At 47.8% G+C, this 16,774-nt stretch overlaps 2 protein-coding genes across 2 annotated transcripts; one reads left to right on the forward strand and one right to left on the reverse strand.

Moving 5' to 3' along the window:
* The first annotated feature begins 1,137 nt into the window (after positions 1–1,137).
* LOC138242647 (E3 ubiquitin-protein ligase TRIM39-like) lies at positions 1,138–6,198 on the forward strand. Its single transcript, XM_069198198.1, has 5 exons — positions 1,138–1,191; positions 1,773–1,839; positions 2,662–2,688; positions 3,442–3,468; positions 5,536–6,198. Exons 1-5 carry the CDS (start codon positions 1,138–1,140, stop codon positions 6,078–6,080), a joined length of 720 nt encoding a protein of 239 aa, XP_069054299.1. The 3' UTR covers positions 6,081–6,198.
* A 1,232-nt stretch (positions 6,199–7,430) lies between these two features.
* On the reverse strand, positions 7,431–14,631 carry LOC138243211 (carbonic anhydrase 4-like). The gene is made up of 9 exons (XM_069198733.1): positions 14,597–14,631; positions 13,865–13,919; positions 12,777–12,818; positions 12,434–12,604; positions 9,519–9,667; positions 9,236–9,325; positions 8,667–8,739; positions 8,412–8,575; positions 7,431–7,944 (listed from the first exon to the last, which is right to left on the reverse strand). Exons 2-9 carry the CDS (start codon positions 13,917–13,919, stop codon positions 7,765–7,767), a joined length of 924 nt encoding a protein of 307 aa, XP_069054834.1. The 5' UTR covers positions 14,597–14,631; the 3' UTR covers positions 7,431–7,764.
* Between the last annotated feature and the right edge of the window lie 2,143 nt (positions 14,632–16,774).

Consider the following 16,774-nt stretch of genomic DNA (forward strand, 5'->3'; position numbering starts at 1 on the left):
TCGTTTGTTGGTTTGTTTTGCTTTGTATGTGTGTGTATTTTCATATAGCTTTGGCTTTGTTGTTTTGTTGGTTTGTTGTTAGTTTCTTTGTACTTTCGTTTGTTTGTGTGTTCATCCTTGTTTTGTCATTACCTTGCCCCAGTGGTACATGTTCAACTTTTGTGTTCTTTTGTACCCTGCTCCTGTTGATTACTCTTGTTTTCCCTTATTTGTATTCCTGGTTCACTTGTGTTTTTGTGTGAACTTTTGTATATAAGGTTAGTTTAGGTTGTTGGGTACACTTACACACTTAGTTGATTTTGTATTAGTACACTAGTTTAGTACGGGTGAGTGCCGTTTGTCTTGTATGGTTTTGGGTAGTCAGTGCAGGTTAGCTAGGGTGTTGAAGACGCCGAAGACCGTGTGTTTCGGGTTTTCTTTTGTAGTCAGATTAGCTTTCCCTCACTGTCCTAGCCAGCTCTATTTTGTTTTTTTCTTTGGCACCACTCTAGTTCCTTACCCTTATCACGCTTCCTAGTCCCTCACCAAAACCCCCCCTGCTTTCAAAAGAATTATCCTAAATGTTACACCCCTTTTCCCCTAGACACTTGGGGTCGTAACAAATACACACAGGTGTTTGATCAGTTGTGAAGATTTAAAAAAGGAATAGAAGCTACAGAGAAATAGAGACATTCCTGTACCACAATGTAAATAAGGAGATCTTACTCAGTTTTGACTCTGTTTGGTCCCAATGCACATTTTCAAAGTTAATATTTTAATGAAAACTTTAGTTTTAGACCATTTGCATGGGTGAAAGAAACTAACTGGCAGCACAAACTATAAAGTAAGAAATGCTGCTTGTATGAATATCAGTATTTGCTCTCTTCTAATGTGTCAAAGACACATTTTCTTCACTCTTGTCTGAAAAGACAAAGACTGACAACAGCCCATCAGCCCCCTGTCCTGAGTGAACAGTCTGTATCTTGACACTGTGGGGGTCCTGCCTGTGTCTTGCTGTCACACACAGTGTCTGTAGTGCTGGAACAATACAACTGCTCTGACTGCTTGTGTTCAGCCAGCTGGGCCCCTGTCTGTGTCAGACTGATACTGTCTCTGTCAGTCTTCCTGGATCAGGCCTGGTGTGGAGATGTGCTCACCATGGTGTGTGACTGGTCATCTCTCACTGTCCAGCTGATGTCCAGAGATCAGGCAGTGTGACCAGTGAGAAGGACATCTCTGTATCTCAGTCAGTGATACTGGTCACTCTTGGTACCGAACCCTTAGTCTGTGTGAGAGCAGCCCACACTTTCACTCATCTGACTGAACAGTGAACAGAATTCAGTATTAATGGATGGTTATTTAAATATGAAATATCCCTCAGTGCTGGAGACTGCAGACTGTATTTATTTCTTATTTCTCTCAGTTGCTCAAGCACCAGACTCCAGGGTGTCCTGTGATGTGTCTGTGTGTCTTATTGCATTATGCTGCTCAGTCTTATTGAGTGAGACTCCAGTCTTACAGCCACTGCTGCTCACACTCACTGACACTCTGATCCACACTGCAGTGGAGACTGGGGATCCTGAAATGAACTGACTGCAGACTGTAGTATAAACTCTGGTATAATAACAGGTAAGAAGCAATAAAGGTCTTTAATACAATAAAGACTTACTCTCTTTCTGCAGATGCTGTATGTACAATGTGTGAAACTCTGCTGACTGACAGCACTGACTGTACTGACATTTTCTTACCAGTGTGTGACTGTGATTCACAGTGTCTGTATCTCTGTGGTCCAGTGGGTGACTGGGATTAACAGTGTCCGCATCTCTGTTTCAAAATGGCAGTGGCTGTGCAGTGCTGCAGGTAGGTCTGTTTCCTGTTGAAGATTCAGACACAGTACTGCTATTGAGCACCAATATTAAAGAGTATTGATTCCTGGTGAGAAATGCACTGATAAAAGGTTAAGGAGAATGAGAATCAGTGTAAAGTGAGATTCCCTGCAGGTTCACATCATATTCCTTTGGAAAACCTCATCTCCTTTCACAGTGATCATGTTGTCATTCAGCCAGTAGAGTCATGTCTGTGCTGGACTGACTGAGCTATAAAATCACACAACCTAAATCAAAACCTTTTTACTATGAAAAGTTCACAGCCTGTAGCAGACTACATGTCATGGGTACAAATCATGAATCCTACACAGTGGAGCATTTTAATAAACATAGTGGAGATGACAAAATCCATTATTACAGTATTTACACAACTGACGGTAAGAACACTATTTCACTGCTGACCTCGTGATCCTACATAATAAGGATATGTGTCCCCGTCACTGTACTGGAGCATTCAGGGTGAGCGCCCCCTACTGGCCCCACTAACACCTCTTCCAGCAGCAGCCTCAGCTCTCCCAAGAGTCTCCCCTCCAGGTACTGGCCAGGCCCACACTGCTGGGTCTCAGTGGGCAGCTGGTTGTGAGCAGTTTTCACGCTGGTGCTTGATCTCCTTCAGAGATATTAGACATAAAGCCAGCGAGCAGCACAGCCTGATAACCCATGCACTGTCACGCTCTAAACTATATCTTTACATGACCTTTGCCCCGTTCACCTGTCTGGGGTATAACCTCAGTATTGTCTGTGCTGGACACAGACACTACAGCTCAGTACTGACCATCTCCTTTCTTCTGTACAGGTGAAGGCAGCCCCATCCCTGACCTGCGTAAGTCCACTGTGTGTAAAATCACAGCTCCTGCTGGGCTCAAGTTCTCTCCCTGTCAGTGTGCTGGGGAAGAGTGTGTGTGGAGGACAGAGCGGTATTTAAACTGGGGGGCAGAGAGCTCCCAAAAGGGCAATTCTGTTGGACCAGAAAAGCCTGGGCAACACTAACAATAAATTAGAAAAATAACACATCACAGAAGTCCATTCTTAAATATTTCTATATTACTAATGTATTTTTTCAATTCTTAGAACATGAGCAATAAAGAGGAGGTTTCACACCGGTTTCAGTGTGAATAAAGCTGAGCTCCAGATTTTTTTTTAATACTGATACTGTATGTCTGAAGTTGTCTTGTAATTTTAACATTTAGTCTCTTGAAAGAAACCAGTTCAAGAAAGCATACTGGTCTCCAGTGAATTTCATTACCCCTGACCCCTTACTTTTTGTACTATGAGATTTATAATGAAAACTGTAGTGACATCTTTGTCTCAATATGGAGCCCAGTGTGTCTGTGATTAACAGTGTCTGTATCTCTGTGTTCCAGTGTGTGACTGTGATTAACAGTGTCTGTATCTCTGTGTTCCAGTGTGTGACTGTGATTAACAGTGTCTGTATCTCTGTGTTCCAGTGTGTGACTGTGAATAACAGTGTCTGTATCTCTGTGTTCCAGTGTGTGTCTGTGATTAACAGTATCTGTATCTCTGTGTTCCAGTGTGTGTCTGTGATTAACAGTGTCTCTTTATCGCTGTGTTTCTGAATGGCAGTGGCTGTGCAGTGCTGCAGGTAGGTCTGTCTCTTCTTGATGGTAGAGATTCTGTTTTAAGCCCTAGTGTCTGGGGTTATTGTGTTCTTGAGTCCAGAAGGTCTCTTTAGTGTGAGATGGTCAGTATGTAAACTGTGAGAGGCAGCAGTGGGACTCTGGTACAGGGGTTCCTCTGGAGCCTGTAGGCCTCTCTCTTGTCTGGGAAATGGCTGCTTCTCTTCACATGTCAACCAGGCTGATGGGTCAGCAGGAAGAAACATTATAAAATCACCTTTTCTTCTTCTGTTTCCCTCTTTCCTCTGTCTGTGTTAATATTCCAGTTTTCAGAGCTGAACCTCTCTCTCAGCCCCTCAAAGGTCATTTCCACCTGGAGTGTTTGTGTCCTGAACATCTTGCAATATCTTGGACGGGATAGAGAGTACAGGCCTAGTTCGTGGTCTGAATTCAAGGAACCACCTGGACATCAAGTCTAAAACGTCAGATTTATATATATATATTACTCAGTACACACACTAGGAAGAAATATCCACCCCCCCCCGAAAAAAAAAAAAATCTTCGAAAGTGATTTTTCAAAATGTAGCACATGTAGATACCTATTTTTCCAGGCTATGTCCAATATATTTCTACTATTTGTACTGGATAGGCTTTTTTACAGCCTTTATATTCTCCAGGAATAAAACAATAAGAACTGAAAAGAATCTCTTTGATCTTCACTAGATTGTGTCACGATATTAGTTCCCCCTCCTTAAGGGTGCTCCAGCCCTTTCACTCAAGACTTTATTCTGTTCACCTGTTTCCCATTCCCAGCCCACCTTAAAAGCCAGGCGCTGACGCTCATCCGGGCTCTGCATCTGATTTCCATATCGTGCCAGTCCGGGACCTGGAAGCGCCTGGTCCCGTTAAGGTTTTAACCTCCGTTCCCGTTCCCGTTCCCCGTCCGCCGGTTCCGACCCGGCCTTCGTGGTTTTAATTCCGAGTTCTGATGGATCTTCTGGTTTTGGACTAACTCGTGTGTTTTGGATATTCCCTAAGGACTACTCTCTCGGATTGTTCGCCTCGGCCACACCTCCCCCGTGCACCAGCGCACCTTGGACACGCCCCCCTGTCTTCTGCCCCGTATTCCTGCATGACGTTTCCCCACTCCGTCGGACTATGTCGTCCGCATAGGGTCCGGAAAGAACTGTTTGTTACAGATTGACCTGCAGACGAAAGAAGGGTAGTATTTATTAAGTATTGAGAGTTCATACTTAAGTATTTAGTATCAGGAGAGTATTAAGTCAGTATTCACTGGTCATGCGAATAAAGCTTCTTGAATTTAATTGATTAAAACCTCCATTCACTCTGATCATGTATGAGCCCCGCCCCTGTCTCTCAATGGATAGAGATCACTGATTGACAGCTGGTGTCTCCTGTCAGAGATGCGGACAGCTAAGCGCGAGCAGTCTGAAGTCAGTATGAGCGCCTCTGTTTCTCTCAGGGTTTTATGGATGTGTTATTTCTGGTTTAAATTGAATACTTTGGATATTTCCTCACATTTTCAAAGTGTGAAAGCTTTCTTATATTTTTTTCTGTAACAAACGGGCATTATGCAGTCTTTGAATTCTGCACTTTTTTATTTTGCATCATCAGGAAAATGGTCTTAGAGAAGATGAACGACCTGCTGAACTGAGATTTGAAATAAACTGGTTTAACAAACAGGCTGTCCAGTTTCTTACAGTATACAGGTCGTTGTGGTGAGTTTTGAAGTGTATGAAAGCGAGTGGTCGAGCTGTAGTTTCTCTTGCAGTCTGGTTGGTCCTGTGTTCATTAATAATGTCGTTTAATACATTTAATAAAGTTTCATCGCTGTGAAAACTAATGTTTAATGTTTGTATTTAGAGGACATTGGGGATCACTTCCATGTGTAATACTCAGTGAAACAATGACAGAAGATGTTGTTTCTCTGGAAGGGAAGAGAAGTCATTAGTAATTGACTTGTGTTTCTCTCTCAGTGTGTTTGGGGACAAAGACATTTCACAGTCTAATGGAGTTGAATTGGACTGTAATCGGCAGAAGCCTGTTGTGATGTTTGCTGTTTTATTCCCCAGCTGCTGTGACTCTGGACCCTGATACAGCTCACTGTGGGCTCAGCCTGTCTGAGGATGGGAAGAGAGTGAAACTGGGACAGAGGAAGAGTCTCTCTGACAATCCTCACAGATTTGATTACATTAAATGTGTCGTGAGCAGGGAGGCCTTCACCTCAGGGAGACACTACTGGGAGGTGGAGGTGAATGAGTGGTGGAGAACAGGAGTGACCAGAGAGTCTGCAGAGAGGAAAGGAGATTTCAGCTTCTCTCCCCAGCAGGGTTACTGGTGTCTGGAGTCTTACCCTGGTTTCTGTGCTCTCACTGACCCTGAGACTGATCTCCCCAGCCGTCTGTGGCCCAGGAAGCTGGGGGTGTGTGTGGATATTGAGGAGAGGAAGGTCTCCTTTTACACAGTGGAGTCCAGAGCTCATCTCTACACTTTCACTGACATGGTCTTAACTCAGGGGGAGAAGATCTATCCTGACTTCTGGACTGTTGATTCAGTTAAGGACCTTGAGCTGCTGCCTGCTGTCAGTGTGGAGATTAACCCCATCACTGACTTATGAACACAGGCTGACTCTCTTCCAGCTCTCTGTCCTCTGAGATGATGTCATAAATATAATAGTAATTTTAGAAATGATGATGTTGTGTCGTGTTTATACTAAATAAAAAAAATTAAACAGGGAAAAATAACATGTACCAGAGAGGGCGAGATAACTCGCTACCAGCCTGCCGTACTCCTGACTTGTAAATATCTCTGGAAACCCTCCCATGTTTTTTTTTCGAATTTTAAGAAAATAAACTTTTAAAAATGAAATCCTGTATGAGTCTCTCCTGCGCACACCGGAGGTTGTGAAGTTGCCAGAACGGGAAGGGACCCACTGATGTCACCACAGCCAGGAGGAATAGGGACTGTGATGCAGACAGGAAGTGGCTCAGGGTGTTTATGGGAGTTGTAGTTTGTAGCCAGCACTGTGTCTGTGAGCAGCTACAGCCAGTCTAATCCTTAGACAGGGTCACATCAGCATATTCTGTATTGTGTATTTTATTTCTTATTGGGTTTATTTTTCTTATGGTGGTTTTGTTAGTGTGAGAGCAGTTTTTTTATCTCTGTCTCAGGGGGAAGTACGGTGTGGACGCGCTGTGTCTGTTACTCTTTTCTTTTTTCTTTATTTCAGTTCCCAATCAAGTGTGATAATCGGCCAGTGAAAGCTCTGTTTTTCTTCATATGAAAGCCCAAAACCCTAAACCCAGCCCAGGGTTTTACATCTGTTTGGTGGCTGCGGCTTGCTAGGTTTTCATTGACAGAAACGTGGACTTGTAAAAAGCAATGAAGAAGTATGAAGAAATGTCGACCCACATCCAGTTCTTTCTGAAAAGAAGTCTGTATATCAGCTTCAAGAACATGGCCGGGCTGCTTGCTACACACTCCCACCACCCTCTGTGTAAGGATGTGCTCCTGTTCTCAGTTTTAGATGCACTTCCAGCTAGTTTCCGTTCTTGTGCTCCAGATGAAAGCCCTGAATCTAAAGGCTGTGGATGAAGTCACGAGGAAGACTCCCTGTCAGAGGCACTAGGATGAACCCAGTAATGGCTGGACAGTGACACCGAGGAGGTGGAAATTTCATCTGCGTGACAGGTGAGGTTGTCATCAGTAGGTGAGAATGAGACAGGGCCAGTCCTGGGGAGAGATCTGGGGGTCCTGGCAGCCTCTAAACGGGGATTGTCGGGTCTCTGCACAAGCAGGTAGCTGAACTGTAACTTCAGCTTGAGGCAGTGACTCGCGTGCTAATGTGTTGAAGTCCTGTCGCAGGACAGGGGAGGGTGAGTGTGAGCTTGGGTTCGATGCAGAGAGAAGGTGCTGGCGTCTCTTCTCAGGCAGGACTGCCCAGCATTTATTAAATATTTCAAACAGATTCTCAAGCAGTAATAATTATTAAAACACAGAATAAGCAGGATGTGATACAGACAGAGCAGTGCCACCATGAAATCACAAAGTCCTGATATGATTTCATGTGCTTCCAATATTACATCACATTTTCCAGAATTGACATCATACAATCCCCAAATGTCTTCACAGCCCTTGTAACTTACTGCGGGGATGTTATGTTTATGAGTAGGAGCCATGCAGCTGCACCCAAAGGAGAGAGCGATGAGTGGTCCTGACTCAGGAAGAGAGAGAGGAAAGATGTCTCAAATGCAGATGTAGAGTGAAAACAATGACTTTCTCAAAAAGGGCCCCCTGTTCCCTTAGCCAGACAGAACGTTCAGCTCCTCTTCAGCTCCAGTGAGGAGCTGGTCAGGGCTGCTTCCATCCCTGGCACCCAGGGCCAGCCTGACAGCAGGGGAGGAGAAGATACTGCGGCCATTCAGAGGCAAGACAGGGCGATAAACATCAGCCAAGTGCAGGACTGTTGTGAACTGGTCAATCTGGAGAGAGAGAGGGGTTAATACAGACACACTGACTGGACATTCCAGGACATTAACACTGCACTGAGAGAGAGGGGTTCATACAGACACACTGACTGGACACTCCAGTACATGAACACTGCACTGAGAGAGAGAGGGGTTCATACAGACACACTGACTGGACACTCCAGTACATGAACACTGCACTGAGAGAGAGAGGGGTTCATACAGACACACTGACTGGACACTCCAGTACATGAACACTGCACTGAGAGAGAGAGGGGGGTTCAGACAGACACACTGACTGGACACTCCAATACATTAACACTGCACTGAAAGAGAGGGGTTCATACAGACACACTGACTGGACACTCCAGTACATTAACACTGCACTGAGAGAGAGGGGTTAATACAGACACACTGACTGGACACTAACAGCTCAATACAAACATGTTTAAGACACACACACACGTCCGCCTGTCTCTCACCAGATCTCTGCTGACCCTCACAGGCTCCTGGAACACGGTCCATACCACAGCCTCATTACAGTCAGGGGTGGTCAAGGACCCCCTGTAGCGAAAGAACTTGGAGTGGTCCACCCCCCTCAGCAGCTCGTCCAGGGAGAGGGATAGAGCCAGAGTCTTAGTGGAGCCTATGGGGGAACGAGAGAGAGATGCATCCTTAACCGAGAGCGCTCGCTGATGGACCCTCACTGGCTGGACACTCCTCTCCTGTCACCTCACCTGTCCCAGCGACCTCCTTCAGGAGTGACGTCAGTGTCTTCCAGCCCTCAGGAGTGCCACCTGCCTCTGTCGCCTAGCAACCCAAAGAGAGGCTGTCTGTATCCCAGTCTGTGGTCTTCATCTCCACATGTCTGAGATCAGCTGGTCTCTGGACTGGACAGCGCCACTGGACACACACAGTGACCCCAGGGGACCGCAGGAGCTGAGAGCCTGCACACTCATCTTCCTGCAGGAACACTGCCCTCTGCTGGACACTGGGGCTCAACCAGACAGCTTTGCTGGTGCGACAGATGAACCCCATGTCATTTCAGACGTTCACTATCACATATCACTTCTCTGTTATCATGCCTGTCCTCTCTCTGTCCTCTCTCACTTTGTTCTGTCTTTCTGTGTCTCTCAGTGTTCTCCTTCTTTCTGTGTCCTGTCTCTCTCTCTGTGTGTCATTTCTCTCTCTGTGTATTCTCTCTCTCTGTGTGTCCTGTCTCTCTGAGTGTGTGTCCTGTCTCTCTCTCTCTGTGTCCTGTCTCTCTCTCAGTGTCCTGTCTCTCTCTCTCTCTCTCAGTACTGACCTCTATGAAGAAGCCCAGGACAGCAATGCCCTCAGGATCAGCCAGAACTGCAGGCAAACTCTTCCCCTTCTTCACATGGACGATGTGCAGCTGATAACACAACAGTAACACAACACAGCAGTTACACAACACTGTGACACAGCATTGAAAACACTGTCACACAGCCCTGGAAACAGTGACACAAGCCTGGAAACAGTAACACAGCCCTGGACACAGTCGCACAACCCTGGACACAGTCACACAGCCCTGGACACAGTCACACAGCCCCGCACTGTCCCCTCACCTCCATGGGGAAGCGCTGTCCGTCCAGCAGGTGCTCGGAGCCTGGGAAGTCTGCGGAGTTTCCCCAGTGGAAGTGGAACTGGACAGCGGAGTACCAGCCAGAGAGCCCCCCACCACTGACCCCTGCCCCTGGCCTTAGGGTCACCTGCACTGAGACACACAGCCAGAGAGAGCCAGGGTGTCTCCCATCACTGCTCCCGTCACTGTGCCAGTCACACACTGCTCCCATTACTGTCCCAGTCACTGTCCCAGTCACACACTGCTCCCGTCACCCAGTCACACCCTGCTCCTGCCACTGTCCCAGTCACTTACTGCTCCTGCCACTGTCCCAATCACTCACTGATCCCGTCACTGTCCCAGTAACACACTGCTCCTCTAACTGTCCCAGTCACACACTGCTCCCATCACTGAAACAGTCACTCACTACTTCTGTCACTGTCCCAATCACTCACTGATCCCGTCACTATCCCAGTCACACACTGCTCCTGTCACTGTCCCAGTAACACACTGCTCCCATCACTGTCCCAGTCACACACTGCTCCTGTCACTGTCCCAGTCACACCCTGCTCCTGTCATTGTCCTAATCACACACTGATCCTCTTACTGTCCCAGTCACTCACTGCTCCCGTCACTGTCCCAGTCACTCACTACTCCTGTCAATGTCCCAGTCACACACTGCTCCCATCACTGTCCCAGTCACACTGCTCTCGTCACTGTCCCAGTCACACACTGCTCCCGTCACTGTCCCAGTCACTCACTGCTCCCGTCACTGTCCCAGTCTCTCACTGCTCCCGTCACTGTCCCAGTCACTGTCCCAGTGACTCAGTGCTCCCGTCACTGTCCCAGTCACACACTGCTCCTGTCACTGTCCCAGTCACACATTGCTCCCATCACTCTCCCAGTCACTCACTGCTTATGTCACTGTCCTAGTCACACACTGTCTCGGTCAGTCAGTGTCTCAGTCAGTCTCTGTCTCAGTCAGTCTCTGTCTCAGTCAGTCACTGTCTCAGTCAGTCTCTGTCTCAGTCAGTCTCTTACTGTCTCAGCCAGTCTCTGTCTCAGTCAGTCTTTGTCCCAGTCACACATTGTTTCGGTCAGTCTCTAACTGTCTCGGTCAGTCACTGTCTCAGTCAGTCAGTCTCTGTTTCAGGCAGTCACTGTCGTAGTCAGTCTCTGTCTAAGTCAGTCTCTGTCTCAGTCAGTCAGTGTCTCAGTCAGTCTCTGTCTCAGCCAGTCTCTGTCTCAGTCACACACTGTCTCAGTCAGTCTCTGTCTCGGTCAGTATCTTACTGTCTCGGTCAGTCTCTGTCTCAGTCAGTCTCTGTCTCAGTCACACACTGTCTCAGTCACACACTGTCTCAGTCAGTCTCTGTCTCAGCCAGTCTCTGTCTCAGTCACACACTGTCTCAGTCAGTCTCTGTCTCGGTCAGTCTCTCGCTGTCTCAGCCAGTCTCTGTCTCAGTCAGTCTCTGTCTCGGTCAGTCTCTTACTTTCTCGGTCAGTCTCTGTCTCAGTCAGTCTCTGTCCCAGTCACACACTGTCTCGGTCAGTCACTGTCTCAGTCAGTCAGTCTCTGTCTCAGTCAGTCTCTGTCCCAGTCACACACTGTCTCGGTCAGTCTCTCGGTCAGTGTCTCGGTCAGTCAAGGTCTCGCTCAGTCACTGTCTCAGTCAGTCTCTGTCTCGGTCAGTCTCTGTCTCGGTCAGTCTCTGTCTTGGTCAGTCTCTCACTGTCTCGGTCAGTCACTGTCTCAGTCAGTCAGTCTCTGTCTCGGTCAGTTACTGTTTCGGTCAGTTACTGTTTCGGTCAGTCTCTGTCTCGGTCAGTCTCTCACTGTCTCAGTCAGTCACTGTTTCGGTCAGTCTCTGTCTCGGTCAGTCTCTCACTGTCTCAGTCGGTCTCTGTCTTGGTCAGTCTCTCACTGTCTCTGTCAGTCGCTGTCTCAGTCAGTCAGTCTCTGTTTCAGGCAGTCACTGTCGTAGTCAGTCTCTGTCTAAGTCAGTCTCTGTCTCAGTCAGTCAGTGTCTCAGTCAGTCTCTGTCTCAGCCAGTCTCTGTCTCAGTCACACACTGTCTCAGTCAGTCTCTGTCTCGGTCAGTATCTTACTGTCTCGGTCAGTCTCTGTCTCAGTCAGTCTCTGTCTCAGTCACACACTGTCTCAGTCACACACTGTCTCAGTCAGTCTCTGTCTCAGCCAGTCTCTGTCTCAGTCACACACTGTCTCAGTCAGTCTCTGTCTCGGTCAGTCTCTCGCTGTCTCAGCCAGTCTCTGTCTCAGTCAGTCTCTGTCTCGGTCAGTCTCTTACTTTCTCGGTCAGTCTCTGTCTCAGTCAGTCTCTGTCCCAGTCACACACTGTCTCGGTCAGTCACTGTCTCAGTCAGTCAGTCTCTGTCTCAGTCAGTCTCTGTCCCAGTCACACACTGTCTCGGTCAGTCTCTCGGTCAGTGTCTCGGTCAGTCAAGGTCTCGCTCAGTCACTGTCTCAGTCAGTCTCTGTCTCGGTCAGTCTCTGTCTCGGTCAGTCTCTGTCTTGGTCAGTCTCTCACTGTCTCGGTCAGTCACTGTCTCAGTCAGTCAGTCTCTGTCTCGGTCAGTTACTGTTTCGGTCAGTTACTGTTTCGGTCAGTCTCTGTCTCGGTCAGTCTCTCACTGTCTCAGTCAGTCACTGTTTCGGTCAGTCTCTGTCTCGGTCAGTCTCTCACTGTCTCAGTCGGTCTCTGTCTTGGTCAGTCTCTCACTGTCTCTGTCAGTCGCTGTCTCAGTCAGTCAGTCCCTGTCTCAGTCAGTCAGTGTCTCGGTCAGTCACTGTCTCAGTCAGTCCACATCTGTCTCAGTCAGTCAGTGTCTCGGTCAGTCTCTCACTGTCTCGATCAGTCTCTCGCTGTCTCAGTCAGTCAATGTGTGTGTCAGTGTTACCTGTGTGTCCGTTGTTGGTCAGCTCTCTCATGATGTTCTTCTCTCTGTACCCAGTGAAGGTCAGCTCAGTCAGATTGGGGTCAGTGGTCACTCCGGAGGTCCTGATGTCCACAGGAGACTGACGTTGCCCATTGCAGTGACCAAAAGGCCTGGATACCCAGGCAGAAGGGCCTGTAACAGAGACACAGTGCCTGTGTACACTGATCGGTTGTGTAGACAAGAGACTGGACCTCAGTCAGGCCATTCCTTAACCAATCATCATTCAGGGTCATTAATCAGAGCATTCCTTAATCAATCACTGATCAGGATTTTATTGATTAGATGATTCACTCCGGTGTCTTACCACACTGCCCGCGATGGTAGCACCAGTCACACTGATGAGACTCTGAAAGACAGAGTGTTACAAGAGGCAAATTCTCAGGACAACTGGTTTCCTGCTTTCTTACGACACTCAGAATTACACCTCCCATCCTGTTACTGAGGTTTGCAGTGATCGCCTCTCTCACTGTGTCTCCTGTCCTGTTGTGTGTGTTTATCACTGAGATATTCTCTGTGATCTCTTCTCTCTCGCTGTATCTCCTGTCCTGTTGTGTGTGTTTATCACTGAGGGATTCTCTGTGATCTCCTCTCTCTCACTGTGTCTCCTGTTCTGTTGTACTATATGTGTTTATTACTGAGGGATTCTCTGTGATCTCCTCTCTCTCACTGTGTCTCCTGTCCTGTTGTGTGTGTTTATCACTGAGAGATTCTCTGTGATCTCCTCTCTTATTGTGTCTCCTGTCCTGTTGTGTGTGTTTATCACTGAGGGATTCTCAGTGATCTCCTCTCTCTCACCGTGTCTCCTGTCCTGTTGTGTATTACTGAGAGATTCTCTGTGATCTCTCTGTCTTCAGGTATTCTTACTCCAGTCTGCAGGTGCTCTGTTGAGAGTGTGGTATCACCTGTGGGATCACAGTGTGGTTTGGCAGCAGCTCGATGTCTGACTGGAATGTGTCACAAGGTTGATCAGTTTGGCCCAGTCCATTACCCTCTGGTAAGCATTATAGGAGCACAAAAACACAGATCTCCAGACTGAGAGACAGCTTCTTCCCTCATGATGTCAGCTTGTCTAATTCTACAGTGACTCTACAACTGCTCACTGCTTCTGCTGCCTTTTATCTGTGTGTTATTCAGCTTCGTTGTTGCTGCTGCTGTTGTTGTGTGTTGAAGGTGATGTTTCCTCAATGTCTTTGTATTGGAGCCTACATGCAAATAAGCATCTCATTGCGCTTGCCCCTGTGGCAAATAAATTAAACTGAAACTGCTCTGAGATTGTGTCTAATTAGATTGCTGATTGAATACTCAATAGAAATGTATATCACTCTGAACCACAGCAGAGCTTCATTTCCAGCTCAGGATCTAAGGAGCAGGAGGAGTGAGAATAATACTCACTGGCTCTCACTGAGGACAGCAGCCCCAGACACAGCAGGAGGAGAAACACATCCATCTGTTAGAGAAAACCAGACAGAGATGAGTCTGTATCCCTGAGCACACCTGCGTCTTTAACACACAGCTGGTCACTGAACACAGACGAACCCCAGTCCAATCAGGGCAATACAGCAACCTACACAGCCACACACAGCACTGAGACTTTCTGTCAAGTACTGTAGTAAGATATACTTTGTTATTGTGTGGTGAAAGCACAGTACAGTGCAGTAAAACCCAGTGAGATTGTAAAAGAGTTGATTACAGGTAAAGTCCAGTGAGATTGTGGTAAAACAGTCCATTACAGGTAAAGTTCAGTGAGATTGTGGTAAAAACATAGTACAGTGCAATACACCCCAGTATGTTTGTGGTAAAACACAGAACAGTGGAGTACATCCCAGTGAGATCGAGGTAAAAACACAGTACAGTGTAGTAAAGCCCAGTGAGATCAAGGTAAAAATACACTACAGTGCAGTAAAGCCCTGTGAGATTGTGGTAAAAATACAGTACAGTGCAGAAAAGCCCAGTGAGATTGTTGTAAAAACACAGTACAGTGCAGTAAAGCCCAGTGAAATCAGGGTAGAAACACAGTACAGTGCAGTACAGCCCAGTGAGATTGTGGTAAAAGCACAGTAGAGTGCAGTAAAGCCCAGTGAGAGTGTGGTAGATGAGACAGCAGATCAAAGGAGACACACTTACTCTGGGAGTCACTGTGGTGTCGATGTGCCCACTCACTCAGCTCCCGGTGTGAGCCCATCTGTGGGCTGTGCTGCTCTTAAACCCTGCAGACAGCCAATCACACACAGAGCTGTTCAGCCCCTCTCGCCCGCTTGATTTTACATAACTGATCTGAAAGTGCCGCCCAGCTTCAGTAGCATGGCTGGGCAGCTTGTTCCACACTCCCACCAGAAGATCCTCCTGTCCCAAGGTTTGTCAGGGATCGGTCTCCTGTCTTTTCTGATTCCATCTCTGCAGCTGTGTGTCGTTCTCATCTTGATGAGCTGCTGCACTGGCGCTTGTGTGATTCGACCCTGATAAGCGCTCCCAGACTTTCCAGATAACTCAGGCGCACCTGATAGCTTTGCAGATTCCCCGAATCTGATTTCCAATCACCCTGGGGGGGAGACAGCAGGACAAAGCTGGAATTGAACAGACGAAAGAGCAGCTAGACCTCGACACTGAGCAGGGGTGAGCATGTGCGCCTGAGGTCTAGCTGCTCTTTCGTCTGGTCAATTCCAGCTTTGTCCTGCTGTCTCCCCCCCAGGGTGATTGGAAATCAGATTCGGGGAGTCTGCAGAGCTATCAGGTGCGCCTGAGTTATCTTTCGAGCGCTGAGGTCCTGGGGTTCAGCTCCTGGGGTGCTGTGTGTGTGGAGTTTGCATGTTCTCCCCCTGTTCATATGGGTTTCCTCCCACAGTTCAAAGACACACTGGTAGGATATTGGCCTCTGAGAATATTGGCCCTGGTGTCAGTGTGTGTGTGTGCCTTGTGGTGGACTGGCGTCCTGTCAAGGGCGTACCCTGCCCTGGGCCCGTTGCTTGCTGGAATAGACTCCTGCTCCCTCACGACCCTGAGCTGGAAGAAGTGGTGCGACAACGGAGGGATGAATAAAATCGTGAGCCTTGAGTTGACAATCCTCCCCAGCTGTAGAACAAGGACAATGTCCTGTTTTAGAGTATAGTGTACTGTTGTGGTCAGCATGTTACAAAACAAAAGATGCTGCTGCACTGGAATAATTCCAGAGATGTATAGCATACTGACAAGCTGAAGGAACTGAGTCTCTTAAGTCTGAAGGGAGTGTCCCACACTGACAGGCTGTAGGAACTGAGTCTCTTTAGTCTGAAGGGAGTGTCCCCCACTGACAGGCTGAAGGAACTGAGCATCTTTAGTGTGAAGGGAGGGTCCCACACTGAAAGGCTGGAGGAACTGAGCATCTTTAGTGTGAAGGGAGGGTCCCACACTGAAAGGCTGGAGGAACTGAGTCTCTTTAGTCTGAAGGGAGTGTCCCCCACTGACAGGCTGAAGGAACAGAGTCTCTTTAGTCTAAAGGGAGTGTCCCACACTAACAGGCTGAAGGAACTGAGTCTCTTTAGTGTGAAGGGAGGGTCCCACACTGAAAGGCTGGAGGAACTGAGTCTCTTTAGTCTGAAGGGAGTGTCCCCCACTGACAGGCTGAAGGAACTGAGTCTCTTTAGTCTGAAGGGAGTGTCCCACACTGACAGGCTGAAGGAACAGAGTCTCTTCAGTCTGAAGGGAGTGTCCCACACTGACAGGCTGAAGGAACAGAGTCTCTTCAGTCTGAAGGGAGTATCCCACAGTGACAGGCTGAAGGAACTGAGTCTCCTTAGTCTGAAGGAAGTGTCCCACACTGAGAGGTTGGAGGAACTGAGTCTCTTCAGTCTGAAGGGAGTGTCCCACACTGACAGGCTGAAGGAACAGAGTCTCTTCAGTCTGAAGGGAGTGTCCCACACTGACAGGCTGAAGGAACAGAGTCTCTTCAGTCTGAAGGGAGTATCCCACAGTGACAGGCTGAAGGAACTGAGTCTCCTTAGTCTGAAGGAAGTGTCCCACACTGAGAGGTTGGAGGAACTGAGTCTCTTCAGTCTGAAGGGAGTGTCCCACACTGACAGGCTGAAGGAACAGAGTCTCTTTAGTCTAAAGGGAGTGTCCCACACTAACAGGCTGAAGGAACAGAGTCTCTTCAGTCTGAAGGGAGTATCCCACAGTGACAGGCTGAAGGAACTGAGTCTCCTTAGTCTGAAGGAAGTGTCCCACACTGAGAGGTTGGAGGAACTGAGTCTCTTCAGTCTGAAGGGAGTGTCCCACACTGACAGGCTGAAGGAACAGAGTCTCTTTAGTCTAAAGGGAGTGTCCCAC

The sequence above is a fragment of the Lepisosteus oculatus genome, chromosome 14 (assembly GCF_040954835.1).
Source record: "Lepisosteus oculatus isolate fLepOcu1 chromosome 14, fLepOcu1.hap2, whole genome shotgun sequence".
Classification (NCBI taxonomy): domain Eukaryota; kingdom Metazoa; phylum Chordata; class Actinopteri; order Semionotiformes; family Lepisosteidae; genus Lepisosteus; species Lepisosteus oculatus.

Excerpts from the sequence above, each read along its gene's own strand:
- LOC138242647 (XM_069198198.1), top strand. The coding sequence starts at position 1,138 with ATGGTGTGTGACTGGTCATCTCTCACTGTCCAGCTGATGTCCAGAGAT. Across the intron at positions 1,840-2,661 it reads GTGGCTGTGCAGTGCTGCAG|GTGAAGGCAGCCCCATCCCT; the intron begins GTAGGTCTGTTT and ends TCTTCTGTACAG. Across the intron at positions 2,689-3,441 it reads CAGCCCCATCCCTGACCTGC|AATGGCAGTGGCTGTGCAGT; the intron begins GTAAGTCCACTG and ends GCTGTGTTTCTG.
- LOC138243211 (XM_069198733.1), bottom strand. The coding sequence starts at position 13,919 with ATGGATGTGTTTCTCCTCCTGCTGTGTCTGGGGCTGCTGTCCTCAGTG. Across the intron at positions 12,819-13,864 it reads GCTGTCCTCAGTGAGAGCCA|AGTCTCATCAGTGTGACTGG; the intron begins GTGAGTATTATT and ends TCTGTCTTTCAG. Across the intron at positions 8,576-8,666 it reads GAAGGAGGTCGCTGGGACAG|GCTCCACTAAGACTCTGGCT; the intron begins GTGAGGTGACAG and ends GTTCCCCCATAG.